This window comes from Oncorhynchus gorbuscha, linkage group LG21 (assembly GCF_021184085.1).
Source record: "Oncorhynchus gorbuscha isolate QuinsamMale2020 ecotype Even-year linkage group LG21, OgorEven_v1.0, whole genome shotgun sequence".
Lineage (NCBI taxonomy): Eukaryota > Metazoa > Chordata > Actinopteri > Salmoniformes > Salmonidae > Oncorhynchus > Oncorhynchus gorbuscha.
Genome location: NC_060193.1, coordinates 21,201,847 through 21,223,957, shown reverse-complemented (window position 1 = coordinate 21,223,957; position 22,111 = coordinate 21,201,847). Strand labels below are relative to the sequence as shown.

At 41.3% G+C, this 22,111-nt stretch overlaps 1 protein-coding gene and 2 pseudogenes across 2 annotated transcripts; all 3 read right to left on the bottom strand.

The window, feature by feature from the left end:
* Positions 1-1,527: 1,527 nt before the first annotated feature.
* On the bottom strand, positions 1,528-8,265 carry LOC124008194 (high affinity immunoglobulin epsilon receptor subunit gamma-like). Of its 2 annotated transcripts, none has more exons than XM_046319293.1 (5): positions 8,057-8,265; positions 3,084-3,175; positions 2,518-2,556; positions 2,169-2,192; positions 1,528-2,048 (listed from the first exon to the last, which is right to left on the bottom strand). In XM_046319293.1, the coding sequence occupies exons 1-5, from the start codon at positions 8,115-8,117 to the stop codon at positions 1,986-1,988; spliced, it is 279 nt and encodes a 92-aa protein (XP_046175249.1). In that variant the 5' UTR covers positions 8,118-8,265; the 3' UTR covers positions 1,528-1,985. The 2 variants fall into 2 exon arrangements, with proteins under 2 accessions (XP_046175249.1, XP_046175250.1); XM_046319294.1 differs by having other exon boundaries at positions 2,518-2,568; positions 8,057-8,196.
* Positions 8,266-8,513: 248 nt separating this feature from the next.
* LOC124008195 lies at positions 8,514-18,369 on the bottom strand (annotated as a pseudogene).
* A 594-nt stretch (positions 18,370-18,963) lies between these two features.
* Positions 18,964-22,111, bottom strand: part of LOC124008315 — a 44,276-nt pseudogene continuing 41,128 nt past the window's right edge.

The following is a 22,111-nucleotide window of genomic DNA, read 5'->3' as shown; positions in this document are numbered from 1 at the left end:
TCTGACACACACACACACACACACACACACACACACACACACACACACACACACACACACACACACACACACACACACACACACACACACACACACACACACACACACACACACACACACACACACACACACGCACACCTGGGAAGTAACCTTTCCAGTTTAGTTAAAGCAACAGACAGTTATTTTCAGGCCTTTACATGCAGCCTTCCACAAGGCTCAACCGGGAGGTGAAATGATGTAGGCACAGTACACAGGCCCTCTAGATGGAGTAGCCTAAACAACTTGTCTCGATATCGAAGATACAAGACTGAAGACAGCTTTTTAACAAAGTGGCTTTTTAACATGTTTTTCATGTCTTAAAAATGCTTTACCTTTGTTAGATCATTAGTACACATTTTAAATGGCTTTTACAGATTTGATGTTTTTACAAAGAAAGTACTCTTATTCATGGTTGTTTTCATTGGTTTTAACAACATGTACTTTTTAACAAATTTAAATGTAAAGTTCAAATGCTGTGTTTTATGCTTTGTTGCCATTTTTATGTGTATAAATGATGTAAAAAATGTATGAGCTGTTTTTAAAGGAAATGTGCCAATAAAACTTTTCCAAAATAAAAAAAATCTATCTATCTACAATCTACATCATGAACTACATCTATCAATTTAGACAGCAGAAAATGGTTGTTGATATCTACATAGGTCTGGTAACTTATAATTGCAGACGTAAAGAGTTGAAGCTTAAGAAAAATGGCTCCATTCTGGCTCTGACAGAACGACGTCCCTACTGAAGGGGTTACAGAAGAAGTAAAACAGGTATCTGTCTACCTCTAAAACAGTTAAGTTAAAACCCCTCAGGCACTTTCAGTTGGGTAAATTGACTCCCCCTTCCTTTTATCTCTCTCTCTCTCATAGGGCGGCGTACAATTGGCCCAGCATCGTCCGGGTTAGCGGAGGGTTTGGCCAGGGTAGGCCGTCATTGTAAATAAGAATTTGTTCTTACCTGACTTGCCTAGTTAACTAAAGGTTCAATTTTGTTCTCCAGTACAGTTGCCAAGACATGTTTCATAATTTGATATCTTTTTGAGTTTGCATGTTCAGGTCATGTTTAGGTCAACTGTTGTCCTGTTTTTCTACAGTGTGTAATAAATGAACGTAAGTAAGATATGTGAATGTAGAATGTTGGAGCAAGTGTAATTACATTACATATCTATTACACAGGTACAAGAGCAACTTAATAAACAGTTACCATATATGTTTTGCTATGTTTTCACGTTCAGTTAAGTGAGGCCAAAGTAGCTGTTACAGCATCATTGTTTGTTAACGACATCAGACATCGCATTGGGATATGCAGATAACCCCACCCATTGTTTTTCTGTGAATGTGCAGAGACACCCACAAAACATAGCAGTGCCCACAGGATGTGACTCGGACAGTGTGTGATCAGTTGTCATGGCATTGGTGTCACGGAAATCAATCTGAAATAGCTATGAGAAACTGTGAAAAAGAAGAGCAAGATACCACAGACCCGTCATTTTGATATTTTATTAGAATGTATTATGAAAGCACCATAGAAGCTTTGAAAATACCTAAAGTACACCCAGAACACAAGTCTCAAGAGTACAAAAGGGGTATATTATTTGCTAAAACTGTATATTGATCTATGTAGAAAAATATTTGAAACCACCAAAAACATCAATCTCAAGCTAAATCTAAGAAACTTTAGTATAAGTAGCATACAAAGAAGACATACACTGTCAAAAGTGGGGCATTTTTACCCACAGCTCAACTTCCCCTTTAATCTTCTCACATTTCTCTCTCTTACGACACATACAAAGGAGGTTCACACATGCGCAAGTAAATGTTCAAAAATGTATACATTTTCTCTCAAACCGTTAAAAGCTATGTTCAATAAAATACATAAGAGGCCTGGGAAATTCTTGGAGACAAGTGATTTGACAGATGACTTCTTCAACTCTTCACCCTCTGCTAATTCAATCTTTTCTTCTGACCGAGGGTCTCATAGGTATCCGCAGCATGAGGGGTCAGACCCTGAGATAGAGAGACAGGGAGAGAGTAAATATATCATGAAGCAAGGCCCTACAATTTAAACTCCACATATTGACTAAGATAACCTTCACCATCACACATTCATTATCACCATCAACTCACCGTATAGATACCCTCCTCCGCTTTCTGTGTCAGAGTAAAAGAGGAAATCCATTAGGAAAAAACACAAGTGTGTGTGTTTGTTTTTTTAGGCAGTGTGTGAGATTAGCTATTTGGTTTAATGTTAAATGTTAGCCTGGAAATCGCCCTCTGCTCCCAACCCACTGTAAAGCTGTAAGGGCAGTAAATGTGTCTGTCTGCGTTATACAGGACTAAATAAATGGATTGCATATATCACGTTACATCGATTTGACCCCCAGCCAACTGCAAGGTCTAGTTTCTATGTATCTGGGCGTCATTGGGTCTTGTTTGATGGAGTTGGATGTAGATCATGTTACAGTGCGTTTCTCACCGGTGGCTTTTCTGTCCCAGCCCCAGTCACCGGAACCATCTGTGGGAAAAACTGAGTGTTGAGAGATAGATGGGGTAAGAACTTGAAAGAGACAGAAAGAGGAAACTGAAACAACCCCCTAGCCTCAGGGACTTTAGGCACTTAGATCTGAAAGGATCGGATGGGTAGGATAGGTATAAGCAATATGGTGAAATTTACACCAAACCTTTCAGCGCACAAGGTGGAGCTACTATCATATTGTTTATACCCATGGTCATGCTGTATTGCACATAAGTATAAAGACTGATCTAAAAACCTATCTTTCAGATCTACATGAAATGCCAGTTACAGTTGTCGTGGCTGTTGGATAGGGTATAATAATAATACATTAGGTGGGTGCTTATATTTGTCCTATTTCACACATGTATAAGTGTGTATTATACACGTGTGAATTGGCAATGTATTTTTTTGCACAACTCCCCCTGATGCACCCTCTGAGAGTGGGTATAGCAAGAAAGAGATCAAAGAGAATTTAGGGAGGCAGGGAAAGAGAGGGATTGGGGAAAAGGACAGAAAGGCAGCTGTACCTTGAGCCTGCAGTAGAGCACGGTGAGGATGATACCGTACAGAAACAAGATACCGTCCAGGATATAGCAGATCTGAGACTCACCCAGGGCCGCTGAGAACAGAGGAGAACACTTTCTATTTACAGGCCGGCCCTCTTGAGGTTTGACCACCATTTGTCATTTAGCAAACTCTCTTATCCAGAGTGACTTAGTCTGGGCATAAAACTAAGGTAGGTAAAAACGACCACATAATATCAGTTATTGCAAGTGACCTCCAGTAACCAGGGTTGGGAGTAACGGATTACATGTAATCCGTTACATGTAAAAGGTTACAAAAAAACAGTAACTGTAATCCGTTATGTTACCAGCAAAATATTGTAATCAGATTACAGATACTTTTGAAAAACTAGATTACTTCGAAGATTACTTTTCAATTCAGAAAGGATGTTTGCAAAAAAAATATCTTTGACACTTTTGTTTTCTCAATGACATTCAAATCAGCATTGAAAAAAGGTGCAAGTTTAAGTTTGTTCCACCTGAGCGAGTCTGACCACAAGTCAGAGACCACTATGATGACGCTGCAAATGTGTTAGATGGATCGCGGGAAAAGAGCAGGAGTAGGCTTTTGTAGACTACAGTCCAAGCTATGTCTTCCAATTGTGCGACTACTGTTGGCATCCAAAGATTATCCAAGTTGAATAAACGCATGGAGGTAAGGATGACAGTAGTGTTGTAGTCTACGGTGATACGGATATCACTTATTATTGATACCTACATAGCGCATTGATGTGAATCACACTGCTGCTCTCTCATTTAGCTATTTGCGCTTTACGGATTGTGGCTGTTTTGGATGGTTGTTCACAAATCTAAATGTGCATTTGAATCCAATAATGATTGAATTCAAGAAGTTTAAACTGCCTATCAATCATTGTTTTTGAAACCAGTGGACAGCCAGTGAAAAATGTGCTCTTACAACAGCTGCATAGTGCGGATCCCAGCCAATGGAATAAAAGTGAGGCTTTTATTATTATGCTCAATCTAATTCATGCTGATGAAAAAAATCCATAGACCTAATGGACAGATGCTCAAACTCGTATGCTTTTCATAGTCTTAAAAGGGGCAATCTGTAGTTGCTATATCCATTTAGGGAATTATAAATTATATATATTAATGTAAGGATATAATTGAATCGTATATGTAGTACAAAGCGATGCGTTAGAAGAAGCCTACATAATAAACCCATAAAGTACAATTTAACATCCATATATGGCCAGCTATGTAAACTTTAAAATTGATTCATCCTGCAATAGATGTCGTTCAATTGGTAACATATTTGTCTTCTTCTAATGCCTCTTAAGGGAAAGTAATGTAAAAGTGACTGAATGTAATCAGATTACGTTACTGAGTTTAGTTAATCCAAAAGTTGCGTTACTGATTACAATTTTTGGACAGATAACTAGTAACAGATGACATTTAGAAAGTAACCTACCCAACCCTGCTAGTAGCCTTAGTCTATCATGTAAACCTCAAGGTTATCTTTCATTACCCGTTTGGCTGTTACCTATCTACTCCTATCCACACCATGTCAAAAAGGATCTTGGCTAATAAATGTTCCTTTTTCAGAACCCTCTTTCAAAGATCATTCGTAAAAATCCAAATAACTTCACAGATCTTCAAGGTAAAGGGTTTAAACACTGTTTCCCATGCTTGTTCAATGAACCATAAACAATTAATGAACATGCACCTGTGGAGCGGTCGTTAAGACACTAACAGTTTACAGACGGTAGGCAATTAAGGTCACAGTTGTGAAAATTTAGGACACTGAAGAGGCCTTTCTACTGACTCTGAATAACACCAAAAAAGATGCCCAGGGTCCCTGCTCATTTGCTTGAACGTGCCTTAGGCATGCTGCTGCAAGGAGGCATGAGGACTGCAGATGTGGCACGGGCAATAAATTGCAATGTCCGTACTGTGAGATGCCGAAGACAGCACTGCTCATTCTGTGCGTGATTTCCTGCAAGACATGAATGTCAGTGTTCTGCCGTGGCCAGCGAAGAGCCTGGATCTCAATCCCATTGAGCACGTCTGGGACCTGTTGGATCGGAGGGTGAGGGCTAGGGCCATTCCCTCCAGAAATGTCCAGGAACTTGCAGGTGCCTTGGTGGAAGAGTGGGGTAACATCTCACAGCAAGAACTCGCACTTCTGGTGCAGTCCATGAGGAGGAGATGCACTGCAGTACTTAATGCAGCTGGTGGCCACACTAGATGCTGTTACTTTTGATTTAGACCCCCTCTTTGTTCAGGAACACATTATTCCATTTAGTTAGTCACATGTCTGTGGAACTTGTTCAGTTTTTGTCTCAGTTGTTGAATCTTATGTTCATACAAATATTTCCACATGTTAAGTTTGCTGAAAATAAAAGCAGTTTACAGTGAGAGGACGTTTCTTTTTTTGTTGAGTTTGTCATTCTGTATTGACAAGTAAGCTTTGATCATCGTCATAGCAAAAATTTGTCAGCAAAGCGGACACCCTAATCTTATAGGAGTGGCTATACAGTATATGCGAAATCAACTCTTGTGGCATTATATTCACTAAATATCAGTATCCCCCCAAGAATTTAGGTTTTGGTTATAGACGTGGGCATAAGCCAAAGTAAACATGTATCTGTTGCAAAGCTTACCCTGGGCTCAGACCATTTACAGTAAATAATAATATATTAGGTCACTTAAACCTGACTCAACTAATTGCAAAGCCCCCAGAGATGAATGTAAAAAACAAAATTCCAGCAACTCTTCACTGATTGACCTAATTCTGACAAGTACTTGTCCAGTGGTGTCTTTGCTAATGATCTCAGTGATCTTTGTCCTATTGCGTGTATTGGAGACGGCAAACAGATTAACACTGACCCTCGTATAATTATGAAGAGACATTTAACATGTTTTTCTTCATGAAAGTATTACTCTGAATGTTTCTCTATCAGCTGCATGCCTGACCCTGAATTAGATCTAGAATTGTTCTAATCTATTTGAATATCTCTGGCAGACAAACACGCTTCCTTTAAACACAAAGTAAAACATGATAAATCCTAGGTTCTCTAAAGAACTTTCAGATGATATGAGAAATCAGGCCTTGGCCAAGGCTAGAAAAACTGACTGTGTAGCTGATCGGTAGTTTTTCAGGCAGTTGAGAAATAGATGCACTTCCTCAATCAAGAAAGCTAAATCTAGCTACTTTCTAAATTCTTAGACTCTGCTGGTGATGTCTACATTTTGGAAAACGGTTAATGTACTGAAGGAAATTCCTCTACATCCCCGCCTAAGTTGTGCCAGACTCATCATTACTGAGAAAAATTAGATAAGTGATGCTTTTAATCAGCATTTAATATATATTTTTAATTTGAAATAAATGGTTTAACCGACCCAGGTCAGCCGGTCAACTGCCTACCCCTCTCCCAGTCTCCAGTTGGCTCGATGGAAGTTCCATCAACTTCAAGTAAACCTTTTCATGTCAACAACTTTCTTCTTGTGATGTGCGATGGCTTGCGCAAGATTGATGTGATTTAAAAATATAAAAAATGATGGTGCTGCTTTGCTTGATCCTTTCTTGCTGCAGCTTTCTGCTCCTCTGATTTTTACCGTACAATTATTTCTGGTACCATCCCTAGGGTCTGGAAGGTGGCCCATATACTCCCCCTTCACAAACGTGGTGACCCATGTGACATAAATTATTATTACACAGCTCATTCAAATAACCAACTCATCAAGCTTCGATTACTTGAATCAGCTGTGTAGTGTTAGGTGGTAAAACCAAAACGTGCCAGAACCGAGTTTGGGAAACCATGCAGTATACATCATTGCATTTTTGTATTAGAATGTAGGCTGGCCTTCCTTGTAGATCAGTGCATTGCACTCTTGCATAAACTTCCACCATACCGTAACCCATTGTTAAGTTATAGATGTCCAGGCTACCAGACCCAGGCTCAGGGATGGCTAAGTCTGAAAACCTCTTCGATCTCCACTGAGTTAGGTAGATCTTCCTTTAGGTCGTTTTGCATCTAAAATACACTTTAAAATGGAAAGAATTGGTGCCTCTAGGGCATTTCAGACAGTTGCTAGGGGACCTTTTTAATGCTTGTTGTGTATTGTGCATAACATGTATTTTAATGTGTATATGAATGTGTCGTGTAATGTCTTCATTATATTTTGATATGTATTGTGGGTTCATCTGAAAAAGAGATCGTGGTCTCAGCATTGACTTCCTGTCAAAATAAAGCTAGATAGGTAGTGATAGCATTATGTATGAAAATGTCAGCACTAGTTCTTCCTCTGTCGCAAGTGTTAAAAAGAGGGCCGATGTGGCAATGGCTTCGCTTCTGCTTTCACAGAAATGGCCCTGAACTATACGTAGATTTTTCTCTCTCCATCAGACAATGATTTTGCCCTCTAGAGAATGATAGAATCACCTGTCCTACACTTATATTTTAAAAAACAAGCACATTTAGCATCAAACACTGATCTAAAATAAATCTATAAATAAAACCAGGTTAAAAACAATCATGAGCAAAACCATTTACAGACAGCTATTTCTACTATGATGTACTTAATTTTGGGGAAGGGTACATTAACATGTCACCCACTTCAATAATTATTGAAACATGTCGTTACAGGGTTTCTATGAACAAAAAAAAAGGTCAATAATTCATATTACCAAATAAAAGTTCAATGAGTTCCAAAGAGATTACATTTTCAAATACTTTTACTGAATACCCGACATATGCTCTGGACTTGCCCATGAGATCTGATCTTAACCATAGGACTCAACCATGATTCTTTATCATTCACAATATTTAGTCCAGTGTGGGACTAGATTTAGTTGCAATTACAACTAAACAGAAACTGTTTTGCTCATTTCTCATCATGTTAATCCCAGACATACATTTTCATAACCAAGGTCAATACCAATCAGCGGTTATAGTATCAAACTCCATACTCACTAGCACTGCCAAAGCTCATCCACAGAGGAAGAGCTGAAAGAACTAGGAATCTGCCTCCCATCACAGCAACAGGTATACAAAAGGACACAGCAACAGATTATTTTTTACTGGACGTCTGACTGCTCAGTCAGTAAAAAGCATGTAGGTTGAGCAGGGCTGAAGAGTTAGTGGTTTGAGGTGATGACGTAGTGTTGCAAAGAAAGCCAGGGTAAAGCAGGGGGGAGTTGTGGTCGAGCTCAGTCCATTTAGTTTTGTGCAACAGGGCATTTCGAGAGAAAAAAATATCACACGTAAAAAAAATTCTGAAGTGCTTACAGTATATTTCTATTTCGAGACTAACCATGAGAAAATAACACTATTTGACAGATCAGTAAAAATAGTTATTAGTTTTATCATTGAGGTGGCACAGTTAACGAGTTTGTCACTACAGATCATATAAATAATACACTATGTGAGGATACGGACAGAGCCTTCGTCTGAGACAGATTGTGAAGACCGAAAGGGGAGAAATCCTCTTCAGAGGGGAACCATTGTTATCAACACAACAGTCTTTTGTTTTAACTTAATGGTCAACTTCTCCAAACACAATGTACTGGGTTCCTGTCACAAGAGGAAAAACAATAAAACCCTCTGTTAAACCTCAATCATACATTAACCATAAATATTTGAACAGGAATTACACAAATAGAATTGCTGTACGAGTTATAAGTATACTGATAATCAATGGTTTCACTGATAACGTAAGGGTCATGTTCAGCAAGGATACTTTTTGGGGAAACAGAGGGTTACTACATGAACTTGTCCTATAACAGATTGTTTTTCCATTGCAACACATTTTGCTGCGATGTGCTCTACTGAACACGACCAAGTAGAAACATGTCTTACCAATAATGGCCACCACATCAGCCAGCATGTGTCCTTTAGCCATCATATCCAGGGCAGCCTGGGGAAGACATCACAAAAATATTAACCAACTATCAACCCATTACAGTCTACAAGAGGGGAGGGGGGGTGCTACTAAGCTATATGGAATTGTTTAAGAAGGTCACACCAAGGATCATTTTGCTATTTGATTTATCTATTTTGAAGTATCAAAAGAAAATATTTAAAAAAAAAATATTAGATGAAAAATATGGATTTGGCCTTACTGCCTTTAGCCCATATAAACGCATAGAATAACAAATTCACTACATGGAACAACAGATGGAACAAACAGGAAGTTTGTTTTGAAGTGTCTGTCCTATATCTGAGTGATATATAAAGTATAAGAAAGAACACACACATACAAACATACACATGTTTAACCCCTTATTCTTTTGCGCTAAACAGCCTCCATTTAAAAAAAAAAAACTGGTACTGGGGGACCTTCAGACAATTCTTGTGAGGCCTGTGGGTGTCCTAGAGCAAAACAACAGACATGTACATGTTGGGGAAAGTCTCACCTTTCCACAAGTTAGTGTGTAGCCCAAACGCAAAGGACAGAAGTTGGCAGATCATCTGTACCGACTTCAGACGAGTCCCAAGACGCTTGTGGGTGGGGTCGTAGAGCAAAACTGAGAACACTATTGTGTTCGTGAGTCTCATCTACCCATAAAGGGGTCATAATAGTTTTCTAGGCCAAACCGACAATTTCGCGATAAGACCGATCTCTCTACTCTAGACAGAATCTAACAGGGATTTGTTAAATTATGCTAATTCGATGTTAAGCGGGGCAGGGACATCGACTCTAAGGGGAATGAACTATAAGTAGCCTTGAGGAGGTAGTTTAACACATTGAATAATTAATAACTACATTGAACAATGCGGGGTGTGAAGTCTAAGTGTGTGAATGCGTAGTTTAAACTCCCGTACCAGATGAGAGAATCCTGGAGCTTTGATTTTGCGGCGGCGGTAGGGCCTGCTGGAGCCGTCAGACACCAGATACACACCAAAATCTCCCTGAACGAGACAGGAGATTGCATTACACAACAGCCCCACCTAAAGCACATTACATTCAATGTCTTCATCTACCTACACAGGGAAATTAGCCGGCTGGTTAGAACTGGTACATTGTACCTGGCTGTCAAATACATGTAATATCTGCAATAAAGGACACGATATTGTGTTTGATCTATAGGCATCATATGACCTACAAAATGGACCAGGTGAAGGAGAATCTCACCATTAGTAATGGTAAACTGCACTTATCAAATAGCCTCAGTATTTGAGGATAGGTGAAATACAGAGAGCGTCTCAAATCCGTTATATCCATGTCTGTCTGAGGAAGGGAGGGCTTACATTGGGTGCTTCTACTGCCGTATATGTAGATCCGGGGGGCACCTGGTAACCCTCTGTGTATAGCTTAAAGTGATGGATCAGAGACTCCATGGACATCTAACATGGGAACATAATTAAACAACCATTACAACTGATGTTAAATGCTTATATAATAGACTCAATGTGCAACACTCCTCCGTACACATAGAAATCAGGGCTTATAAATTTTGACTAGAGTAAAGCGGATATAGTCTGAGGATGATCTAAAATGTCCTAAAATAAAACCTTTTTTCCTGCAGTTTCCTTGGGTTTTTCAAAAGGCGCTTTAAATCCAATGCATTTTTATTCCAAATAAAATTTCAGCCATTAAATGAGTCTCACCTTCATCTCAGATCTCTTGGGCGGGGCCACCTTGGCGTCATCCACTTTGATCTCTCCTGCTGGCATCTTGTTGAGGGCCTCGATCACGATCCTGAGACTCTGCCTCATCTCCTCCACCCTGCACAGGTACCTGACCAACACCAAGGAGGAAAGGAAGGAGATGTAAAAAATAAAAATAATGTCAATAAAATGTGATATATATATATAATCACATTTTATTGACAGATACCAGTTAGATATGTAGATGGAGGAACGGGGGATTGTTGAACCACTACTTCCAGTGACATACAGTACCAGTCAAAAGTTTTGACTCGCCTACTCATTCAATGGTTATGTTTATTTTTACTAGTTTCTACATTGTAGAATAATAGTGAAGACATCAAAACTATGAAATAACACATATGGAATCATGTAGTAACCAAAAAACGTGTTAAACAAATGAAAATATATTTGAGATTCTTCAAAGTAGACAACTTTTGCCTTGACAGCTTTGCACACTCATGGCACGCTCTCCACCAGCTTCACCTGGAATGCTATTCCAACAGTCTTGAAGGAGTTTCCACATATGCTGAGAAGTTGTTGGCTGCTTTTCCTTCACTCTGCAGTCCAACTCATCCCAAACCATCTCAATTGGGTTGAGGTGGGGTGATTGTGAAGGCCAGGTCATCTGATGCTGCACTCCATCACTCTCCTTCTTGGTCAAATAGCCCTTACACAGCCTGGAGGTGTGTTTTGGGTCATAGTCCCACTAAGCGCAAACCAAATGGGATGGCGGGCGTAATCACTGCAGAATGCTGTGGTAGCCATGCTGATTAAGTGTGCCTTTGATTTAAAAAATCAGTGTCACCAGCAAAGCACCCCCACATCTCCTCCTCCATGCTTCACAGTGGGAGCCAGACATGCGGAGATCATCCGTTCACCAACTCTGCATCTCACAAAGACAAGGCGGTTGGAACCATAAATCTCAAATTTGGACTCATCAGACCAAAGGACAGATTTCCACAGGTCTAATGTCCATTGCTCACGTTTCTTGGCCCAAGCAACTCTTCTTCTTATTGGTGTCCTTTAGTAGTGGTTTCTTTACAGCAATATCGACCATGAAGGCCTGATTCACGCAGTCTCCTCTGAACAGTTGATGTTGAGATGTGTCTGTTACTTGAACTCTGAAGCATTTATTTGGTATGAAATCTGAGGTGCAGTTAACTCTAATGAAATTATCCTATGCAGCAGAGGTAACTCAGGGTCTTCATTTCCTGTGGCGGTCCTCATGAGAGTCAGTTTCATCATAGCGCTTGATGGTTTTTGCAACTGCACTTGAAGAAATGTTTAAAGTTCTTGACATTTTCCAGATAGACTGTTCTTCACGCCCGACTAGCATCACCACCCTGGATGGTTCCGACCTAGAATATGTGGATATCTATAAGTACCTAGGTATCTGTCTAGACTGTAAACTCTCTTTCTAGACTCATATCAAACATCTCCAATCTAAAATCCCATCTAGAGATGGCTTTCTATTCCACAACAAAGCCTCCTTCACTCACGCCGACAAACGTCCCCGAGTAAAACTGACTATCCTACCGATCCTCGACTTCGGCGATGTAATCTACAAAATAGCTTCCAATACTCTACTCAGCAAACTGGATGCAGTTTATCACAGTGCCATCTGTTTTGTTACTAAAGCACCTTATACCACCCACCACTGCGACCTGTATGCTCTAGTCGGCTGGTCCTCGCTACATATTCGTCGCCAGACCCACTGGCTCCAGGTCATCTACAAGTCCATGCTAGGTAAAGCTCCGCCTTATCTCAGTTCACTGGTCACGATGGCAACACCCACCCGTAGCACGCGCTCCAGCAGGTGTAGCTCACTGATCATCCCTAAAGCCATCACCTCATTTGGCCGCCTTTCCTTCAAGTTCTCTGCTGCCTGTGACTGGAACGAATTGCAAACATCGCTGAAGATGGAGACTTATCTCCCTCACCAACTTTAAACATCTGCTATCTGAGCAGCTAACCGATTGCAGCAGCTGTACATAGTCCATCGGTAAATAGCCCTCCCAATTTACCTACCTCATCCCCATACTGTTTTTATTTATTTACTTTTCTGCTCTTTTGCACACCAGTATCTCTACCTGCACATGACCATCTGATCATTTATCACTCCAGGGTTAATTTGCTAAATTGTAATTATTCGCCTACCTCCTCATGCCTTTTGCACACAATGTATATAGACAATTTTTTTCTACTGTGTTATTGACTTGTTTATTGTTTACTCCATGTGTAACTCTGTGTTGTTGTCTGTTCACACTGCTATGCTTTATCTTGGCCAGGTCGCAGTTATACATGAGAACTTGTTCTCAACTAGCCTACCTGGTTAAATAAAGGTGAAATAAAACATTTAAAAAAGTAATGGACTGTCATTTCGCTTTGCTTATTTGAGCTGTTCGTGTCATAATATGGACTTGGTATTTGACCAAATAGGGCTATCTTCTGTATATCCCCCTATCTTGTCACAACACAACTGATTGGCTCAAACGCATTAAGGAAACAAATTCCACAAATTAACAAGGCACATCTGTAAATGTAAATGCAATTCAGTGCCTACCTCATGAAGCTGGTTGAGAGATTGCCAAGAGTGTGTAAAGCTGTCATCAAGGCAAAGGGTGGCTACTTTGAAGAATCTCAAATATAATGTATATATAAAATATATATATTTTGATTAACACTTTTTTTGGTTACTACATGAATCCACAATGTTATTTCATAGTTTTATATCTTCACAATACTTAGACAGCAGCATACCACCCTGCAATCTACTGCTGGCTAGCTTCTGAACCTAAGCAGGGTTGGTCCTAGTTGGTCTCTGGATGAGAGTCCAAATGCTGCTGGAAGTGGTGTTAGAGGGCCAGTAGGAGGCACTATTTCTTCTGGTCTACAAAAACATCCCAATGCCCCAGGGCAGGGATTCGGGACATTGCCCTGTGTAGGGTGCCGTCTTTCAGATGGGATGTTAAACGGGTGTCCTGGCTCTCTGTGGTCACTAAAGATCCCATGGCACTAATTGTAAGAGTAGGGGTGTTAACCCTGGTGTCCTGACTAAATTCCCAATCTCATACCTAATCATCCCCAGCTTACAATTGGCTCATTCATCCCTGTAACTATTCCCCAGGTTGTTGCTGTAAATGAGAATGTTTTCAGTCAACTTAGCGGGTTAAAAGAAGAGGCTGACATAGAGGATAATAGGAGTTACCTGTCATAGCAGTCTCCCTTGTTGCCAATGGGGATGTCAAACTCCACCTCGTCATACTTGTCATAGGGCTGAGACTTCCTCAGGTCCCACTTGATGCCTGAACCCCTCAGCATCACACCACTGACAGACAAGCAGAGTTAGTTACAGATGTCATTAGGTTTTAAACTGTTTTTCTAAGAGAGTGCATATTGCCACACACTACCGTTCAAAAGATTGGGGTCACTTAGAAATGTCCTTGATTTCCATTGGCCACTGCCTAGAAGGCAGCTTCATTAAATAGTACCCGCAAAACACCAGTCTCAACGTGAAGAGGCGACTCCAGGATGTTTGCCTTCTAGGCAGAGTTCCTCTGTCCACTGTGTGTTCTTTTGCCCATCTTGATCTTTTATTGGCCAGTCTGAGATATGGCTTTTTCTTCGCAATCCCGGAGTCACCTCTTCACTGTTGACGTTGAGACGGGTGTTTTGCAGGTACTATTTAATGAAGCTGCCAGTTGAGGACTTATGAGGCGCCTGTTTCTCAAACTATTGCTTCTTTAAAATCAGCACAACAAACTTGGATTAGCTAACACAACGTGCCGGCTGCTGATTACGGCCATCTGTACACCTTCTGTAGCTCAGTTGGTAGAGCATGGCGCTTGTAACGCCAGGGTAGTGGGTTCGATCCCCGGGATCACCCATACGTAGAATGTATGCACACATGACTGTAAGTCGCTTTGGATAAAAGCGTCTGCTAAATGGCATATATTATTATATTATTATTATTATTATTATATTACCTATGTAGATAACCAATTAAAAATCAGCCGTTTCCAGCTACAATAGTAATTTACAACATTAACGTCTACACTGTATTTCTGATCAATTTGATGTTATTTTAAATTGACAAAAAAAATGTGCTTTTCTTTCAAAAACAAGGACATTCCTAAGTGCCCCCAAACTTTTGAATGTAGTGTGAGAGAGAGATATATAAATACACACACACACACACACATATATATATATATATATTTGCCTCAGCTAAAGCCATAGTTGAGTGCGTCCTCAGCAGACAACCCCAATGTCCACAGTTTGGTTCTTCCAGATACGGTTGTTGGTCAACATCTCCTCCACCTCGTCTATTCTTATGGAAAAGTTCTTGCACCACGCGTAGATGTCATCCATTAGCCCCAGTGGCATGTCCTGGAACAAACAGATAACACAATCTTTGTTTTATAGCCACCATTACATCACATACATTGAATCCATAGCTGTACGGTAAAGTTTCCCCAAATGCTGATCTTGGGTCAGTTTTGCGTTACGGTTAAGGTTAGGATTGGGGGAGAGGATGCTGATCCAAGATTTGGACCTAGGGGAGCCCTCACCTGGTGTACTCCTCCAGGTCTGACGTAGGCTGCATGCATCCTGGCCCCTGAGACACGCTCATAGAACTCAAACATCTAGAAGGATAGAGAGAAGAAAGAACATCCTTAAAAAAAACATACCTGTGAATGAACTCAAAATGGCTTCTACAGCAAACCTTTATTTACACAAGTCAATTAATAACAAATTCTTATTAACAATGACAAACTGTGCCCTATCACCTCAAAGAAAGGTCACACACTAGTCTACCCAGTGCCCTCACCTTTTCCCTCTCCGCAAACATCCAGAAGAAAGGGGTCATGGCTCCGATGTCCAGGGCGTGCGTGTTGATGACCATGATGTGGTTCATGATACGAGTCAGCTCTCCGAAAAGAACTACAACACAGAAAAACACACTGAAAATGCATACTTACTTCACTACCGCTGCCCCTCTTCTGCCTGTGTGAAGATTGCATTCTATGACATGCCACATTCCCTCTGTGCATCCATGTTGACTGTTGAACTTGAATATCCATGTTGACTGCGATCTACTGCCCCCTAGTGACCTTGTATAAAATGGCAAATTGGTCCAGATGATCTTACAAGGTTATGCTTCTCATGCTTGTTATGGTCGTGCTGGTAAAGGAGGGAGGTGCAGCCCTTTTCTAACTGCAAATGTTCATCCCTGATTCAAGAATGTACCCACTCGAAACCAAATGGCAGCAAACCGTCTGAAATAGGAAACCCATTTTATGTTGCAAAACATTTTGCAACGATGTGCACTAATGAATACCTGACATAGTGGTATGTTTTTCCTTTCTGGCATGGTCATCTAGCAGCACCTAGTCTCACCTCTGATCCACTGTGCACGGGGTGGGGCCTGGATGTTGAGCAGCTTCTCCACGGCCAGAGTAGGCCTGCTCGTTACACATCATGGATACGTAGTCCAGCCTGTCAAAGTAGGGCAGCGCCTAAAGTGCACACACATCAATGCAATTCCTCCAATAAAAACATGCATGATACAGAAGAGTCTAAACATGCATCATGTACATTACACGCCAGGACACACTGATGCAAGTTACTTTCAGCCAATTTTCATATCCGCTGCTCATACCTTACTGTCTCTAGGTGCGCTATAACAGGGTAGCAACTACATACCTGCAGGTAGGTCTTGTACTCGATGAGTTTCTCTGTGCCGCGGTGCAGCAGGCCCACATGGGGATCACACTTCTTCACCGACTCCCCGCAGATGTCAAGTACCAGACGCAGCACGCCGTGGGCAGCGGGGTGCTGGGGCCCAAAGCCCCTCCTTCTCCATAGGAGCATCTTTATCTGTAGAGAGAAAGAGTGGTTGAGAGAAGAGTCAGCAACTCTTGGAGGACAGTGGAAGTTGATAAGAAAGATTGTTAAAAAGTAAAACCAATGCGTTTCGGCTCTTGGCCTTCATCAAGGATTTGCAGATTGAGAGGTTGCAGAGGGAATTCATGCATACGAGTTGAGATAAAGCTATATGTAGAACAACTATGATAAAGTCACAGCGTATGACATGGAATGACTAAATCTATAATAAAGTGATCAAGTCACAGGCTGTGTTTAGAAACCACTGACAACCACTTTGACTAAGTGTAAATGGTTCAATGAAATAGGAGGCAATAAAATACAACTACCATACATATCAATATTTGGTCTCTACCTAAATAACTAGCCTATTCATCGGGGCATACCATTCCATGGTGGGGGGACCCATTTCTCAGTGATGGCGCTGGGATACATCACCGCCCCGGCATACTGCTCCGTCCACTCCACATCTGGATGCCATTGTTTCTGTCTAGAAGAAAAGAACAAGCAACCATTATGTGTCAATAGGGAATCAGTACTGTTTCTAAGGCACAGTGTGGATGTTGTTTAGCCAGTGTCTAACCTACAAAGGCTCTTGAGGTAAGCCAACTCAGTCTTGAGCAACCACAAGTGCCAAGGAAACACCTCGTAATGATGACAGAGGTCAGGGTTGGGCATTATTACGTTCTAGGTCAGCCAAAACAGACAGGTCACTAATCACATTTCACACAGCAGGGGTAGGCAGGGTCCATAGCCTAATTGTCAAGGCACAAACGTATGAAACATACTCCCTGCTGGCTCTCCCCCCTTGAAAAGCCTGAACTGTTTCAAGTTACTGTCTTACACGTATTGATGTTTGACGCTGAAGTGTTGTTGACCTCAATGATGTAAATGGAACTTCACATAACTTCAGCTAAGTAGCTAACGTTAGCTAAACGTGTTGTTGTTGAGTAACGTTAGCTAACGAATGTGCTGCTATTAACTCAAAATCCACATGATTCGGCTAAATAGCGGACTTGAACTCCACCGTGAAGGAAGCTCAAGTAGCTAACCGGTTGGTCTGGATAACTACAGTAACATGCAGCCAAACTTTCAAGCTGTTTAACGTTGTTACAAGCTGTTACAGCAACCATACAACAGGCACGTTTGACATAACATAAGAAACTTAGATCTAGATGTAGGGTGGGCTGTTAAGTCTGACCGAAAAAACAAAACGCTGTTATATGGTGAGCAGGTAAACTCATTTTCTAGCTTGCTAATACTAGCGTTAGCTAAAGTAGCGGTTAAGTGACAGTATTTTTTTTGTATCCCTGAACGACTGTCCCCGCCATCTTGGCGGTCATCCTCTGTGGAATGTAAAGCCGACTACAACCCCAAAAGTTGCATTACCGCCACCAATTGGACAGAGTAAAAAAGGTACAAATAAAACCCATACTTGATAGGAAAAACTTAATCTACCAAAAATAAAACAATAAAAACCACACTGACAAAACCAAAACACGTACATTTCTTTATTTCTTCCTTCCTTCAAATCGGAATTCTTTGACCTGAGAGGGAGGTACTCCGCCAAGAACTCTTTCAGTCCCATGAACCATTCCGCCGCATCCACAATAATATCTATTTTCTTGGATTTCCTCTCCACTTTGGCAGTTCCATTAATCACCATAGTTAAACTTCCTAGGAATTTAACTATCTCCTCAAAAGTATCTGGCTGTGCAGTCGGCAACAATGATTTTCTTATTTTTTTGTGGTTTGGGAAGCAAAGATGACAGAGTTATGTTACTGCCACCTATCGTACTGAAATATAATGGAAGTTAAGTTGGCGCTAGAAAAATTGTGTGACAATACTCCATAAGAATTTTTATGATAGTGGAAAGAAGTTAAAATTGTTAGTGTTGAAAATTTGACGCTAGTATATTGTAGAAGTATAACTGTATTTGTAGTAGTAGGATAGAAGCCTTTAGTTGAATAGTAACAGTAGAAATAGTGAATACAGTGGTAGTGGAAATAGTCAAGTGATTGTTGCCCAGTAGCAGTGTTGTTGTGCTTTTTCACATGTATATAAAATAATTATTAGTACAATTAATGGGTACCGATAAAAGGCTGTCAAATTATTTAAAATAATTAGTAGAGTTAATTGTATTGATTTGCTGTGATTAATCGCATTTTCAGACATTGTTCAAATTTGGCTCTAATTAAAGATGTTTCCATTTATTTTGTTTTTTAAATATTACATTGTGTTGTAGGTAATAATATATGTTGACTGTAGGGTTAAAACAAAATAAACTGTATTCTCTGAATTGGAAGTTATCCCATTCCCCTGAAAGCATCACACAATATGGTTAATTTTATAAAAAACAGTGCTTTTTATTTCTGTAATACTGTGGAAAAATAATTACATACCATTTTTAAAAAATATTGGAGATAATGAACTTAAAAAATGAAAATGTGATTTTTGTTGTACATCTTTTGAACAGTTTTTCTCTGCTACGTTGAACAGTACAATAAGATAAACATTGTATTTCTAAATTCAAAGACACAATAATACAGGATACAGTCCTACCAGAGGTATACAAGTATTGGAACAGGATTGCGAAGAGAAATGATATGGACAGATTAATGCAGCGTTTTCCAAACTCGGTCCTCGGGACCCCAAAGGGGGTACGTTTTGGTTTTTGCACCTAACACTACACAGCTGATTCAAATAATCAAAGCTTGATGAGTTGGCTATTTGAATCAGTTGTGTAGTACTAGGGCAAAAACCCAAACATCCGCCCCAGGACCGAGTTTGGGAAATGCTGTATTACTAAAACACTCACACACATAAACACATACAGACATACACACACGCATACAATATTCACACACACACGCAGGTAGAGTACGGTATGTCTATGTGTTACAGACACACGCAGCCATTCACACATCTATACAAACACTGTACAAATAGATGCGCACACACACACACACACACACACACACACACACACACACACACACACACACACACACACACACACACACACACACACACACACACACACACACACACACACACACACACACACACACACACACACACACACACACACACACACACACACACACTCTCTCTCTCTCTCTCTCTCTCTCCTTTTCTCCCATTCTTTCTTTCACCCATACACATTCACACAATCACACACCACTATATGTCAATACTGTAGAAAAACCTTCATTGCCCCTTTCTATACACATTCTCCTTAGGCCTCGTCATCATGGCTGATTGTGTATGAGTAATGAAAGCGTTTACCACATGTTCCCTAAGGCCACTCTGTTCTAAACCTCTGTACACCATCTCACTAGCCATGGTCCCAGCTCTGTTTGTTCGCAAGTGTGACAATGACCACAGGAGTAGGCAAGACAGCACAAATAGACCTGGGACCAGGCTACCACATCACCTCTTTCTATTTCAGCAGGGGGCACCAGGCTAAGGCTTATAGCCTGGATCCAAGCTGAATTTGCTATGTTTCATCATATCAATGATGTAGTATATTCATATAAATGGTGTAACAAAGCGATTTGAGTTTGGATCCCAGGTTACCAGGCTTATAGTTCCATATGCCCGGAACTGCCTCAATACCTAAACCCTTGGTAGGCCTAGCAACACACAACACCTGCCAATATAAGGACCTCCTGCATGCTATCTACTGCATAAATGCTTGTAACCCAAGATTTACATCAAAATAAAGAGCAACATGGACACTTGGTAAAAAGGTTCCTGTATATACTCCCCCTTCCTGAATTCTGCCAGTCATCATGGCTGACAGAAACAGGTCCACAAATACTTCTTCATGTTTCTCTTTGTTTGTTGGGGTGAATATCACCCAAACAAATACTAAACCCTCTCAAGTTAGAACATTTTGGTCCACAGACGCCTCCTTCACAGAAATATGACAAAAATAATTCAGTAAAATGTTAAAAAATAGAATACAAAGCTCTAGTTTGTTGGTGTGCAAATAAAAACAGACATATATAATACAGCTATAGATATAGATAACGGATGTCTAAGCAATGAATACTGTTTGTAATGCAGTGCAAAACGTACCATGGCCCCACTAACCAGCACCAATGGCGCCAATGAAGTAAAGCATTCTGGGATATATATGTGCTCTAAGATCACTGTATAAAACAACAACCAGCAAAAACAAAATGGCGGACAGTCATTACTCCTCATTGGTTGAGGTTTCTCCCGCCCAACGAATGAGTACCATATTTGATGGTCAATTTCTCCATGATATGCCTTACTTTAATATTTGGCAATCGTATATGGAATAAATTGCCTGTAACACCCCCCCTCCCTCTCGTCACTCATTACAGTCTAAATTCAGAGCACTTCTGCTATTCATTTTGACAATTAAGATCTAAAGATCTCTTGTTCTCTCTAGTCCTATTTACTCTGGTCTTGATTGTGACTTTCGCTTTCTGCTCTTTCAGAGCGAAGAATTGAACACTGGGAGTGTTGGAATTCTGATTACAAGGAATTCCCCTCTGTCTCATTGGGATACTCTCTATTTTCCACTGATCTGGACTATCTCTCTTTCTCATACCCTCCCTGTCTCGTGGGCAAATCCTAACTCCTGTGTGTGTGTCTGTCTGCATGTGTGTCGCAGTGTGTGTGTCTGTGTACGCTCAAATGTGTTTGTGTGTGTATGTTTTGGAATGCAAATGTGTGTGTGCGTCTGAGTGACAGTGTGTATGAGAATGCACCCTCACCCTCTACGTGAGAATGGACTGTATCTCACACATGTGTCTGCATCCTCTGTGTGTGCCCTCTGTGGCCGTAGTCAGAATGCTGCGAGGTATAGGAGAAGCGGGTCGAGCTTCCATACTTCCCCAGTCCAGTCTCTGACCCTGACGGAGCTGCCCCAGGCCCCACCCCCCACACCAGGCCCCACCCCTGGCACAGGGCCCACCCCCGGCCCCACCCCGTACATCTCATAGGACGGACCGGCTTCCAAGGGAGCCAGAGTGGGCGGGGCGAATCCCATGCGGTAGGGGGTATAGGGGTGAGAGGGATAGCCGTAGTTGTCGTATGCCAGTTGAGAGGAGTCCAACAGGCTGCAGTCCCCAGGGAAGTCGCTGGTCTGCGGCGGGGGGTTGGGAGGGGGCGGCTGGCTCTGCCCAGCCCGGGTGAATGTGTTAAACTGAGCATAGCTGTTATGGGACAGTCTGGAGGGGGGGCGGGGGTCGTAGCAGCTGGGGCGGCCAGGGGTGTTGAGGGGCCCTGGGCCTGGAGGGCCTCCTCCACTGGCCGTGGCCCCTGATCCTCCAACACTGCTACTTATGGAGGCAGCGCCCCCCTGGTGTGTTGGAGGGCCGGTAGTCGGAGTAGTGCATGGAGCGGGAGCCGGGACGGCCCTCGTCGTGGGTGGACGCTCGTACATTGTAGTAGCCATTGGTGGGATCCTGGAGAAAGAGAAGACATATTGTAGCTAAGGTGTGTGTGGGTGT

Bases quoted from the DNA above. Each gene is read 5' to 3' on its own strand.
- LOC124008194 (XM_046319294.1), bottom strand. From the start codon at position 8,117: ATGGGAGGCAGATTCCTAGTTCTTTCAGCTCTTCCTCTGTGGATGAGC. The intron at 3,176-8,056 runs GTGAGTATGGAG...CTCTGTTCTCAG, and splicing joins GATGAGCTTTGGCAGTGCTA to CGGCCCTGGGTGAGTCTCAG. The intron at 2,569-3,083 runs GTACAGCTGCCT...CTCAACACTCAG, and splicing joins TGCTCTACTGCAGGCTCAAG to TTTTTCCCACAGATGGTTCC.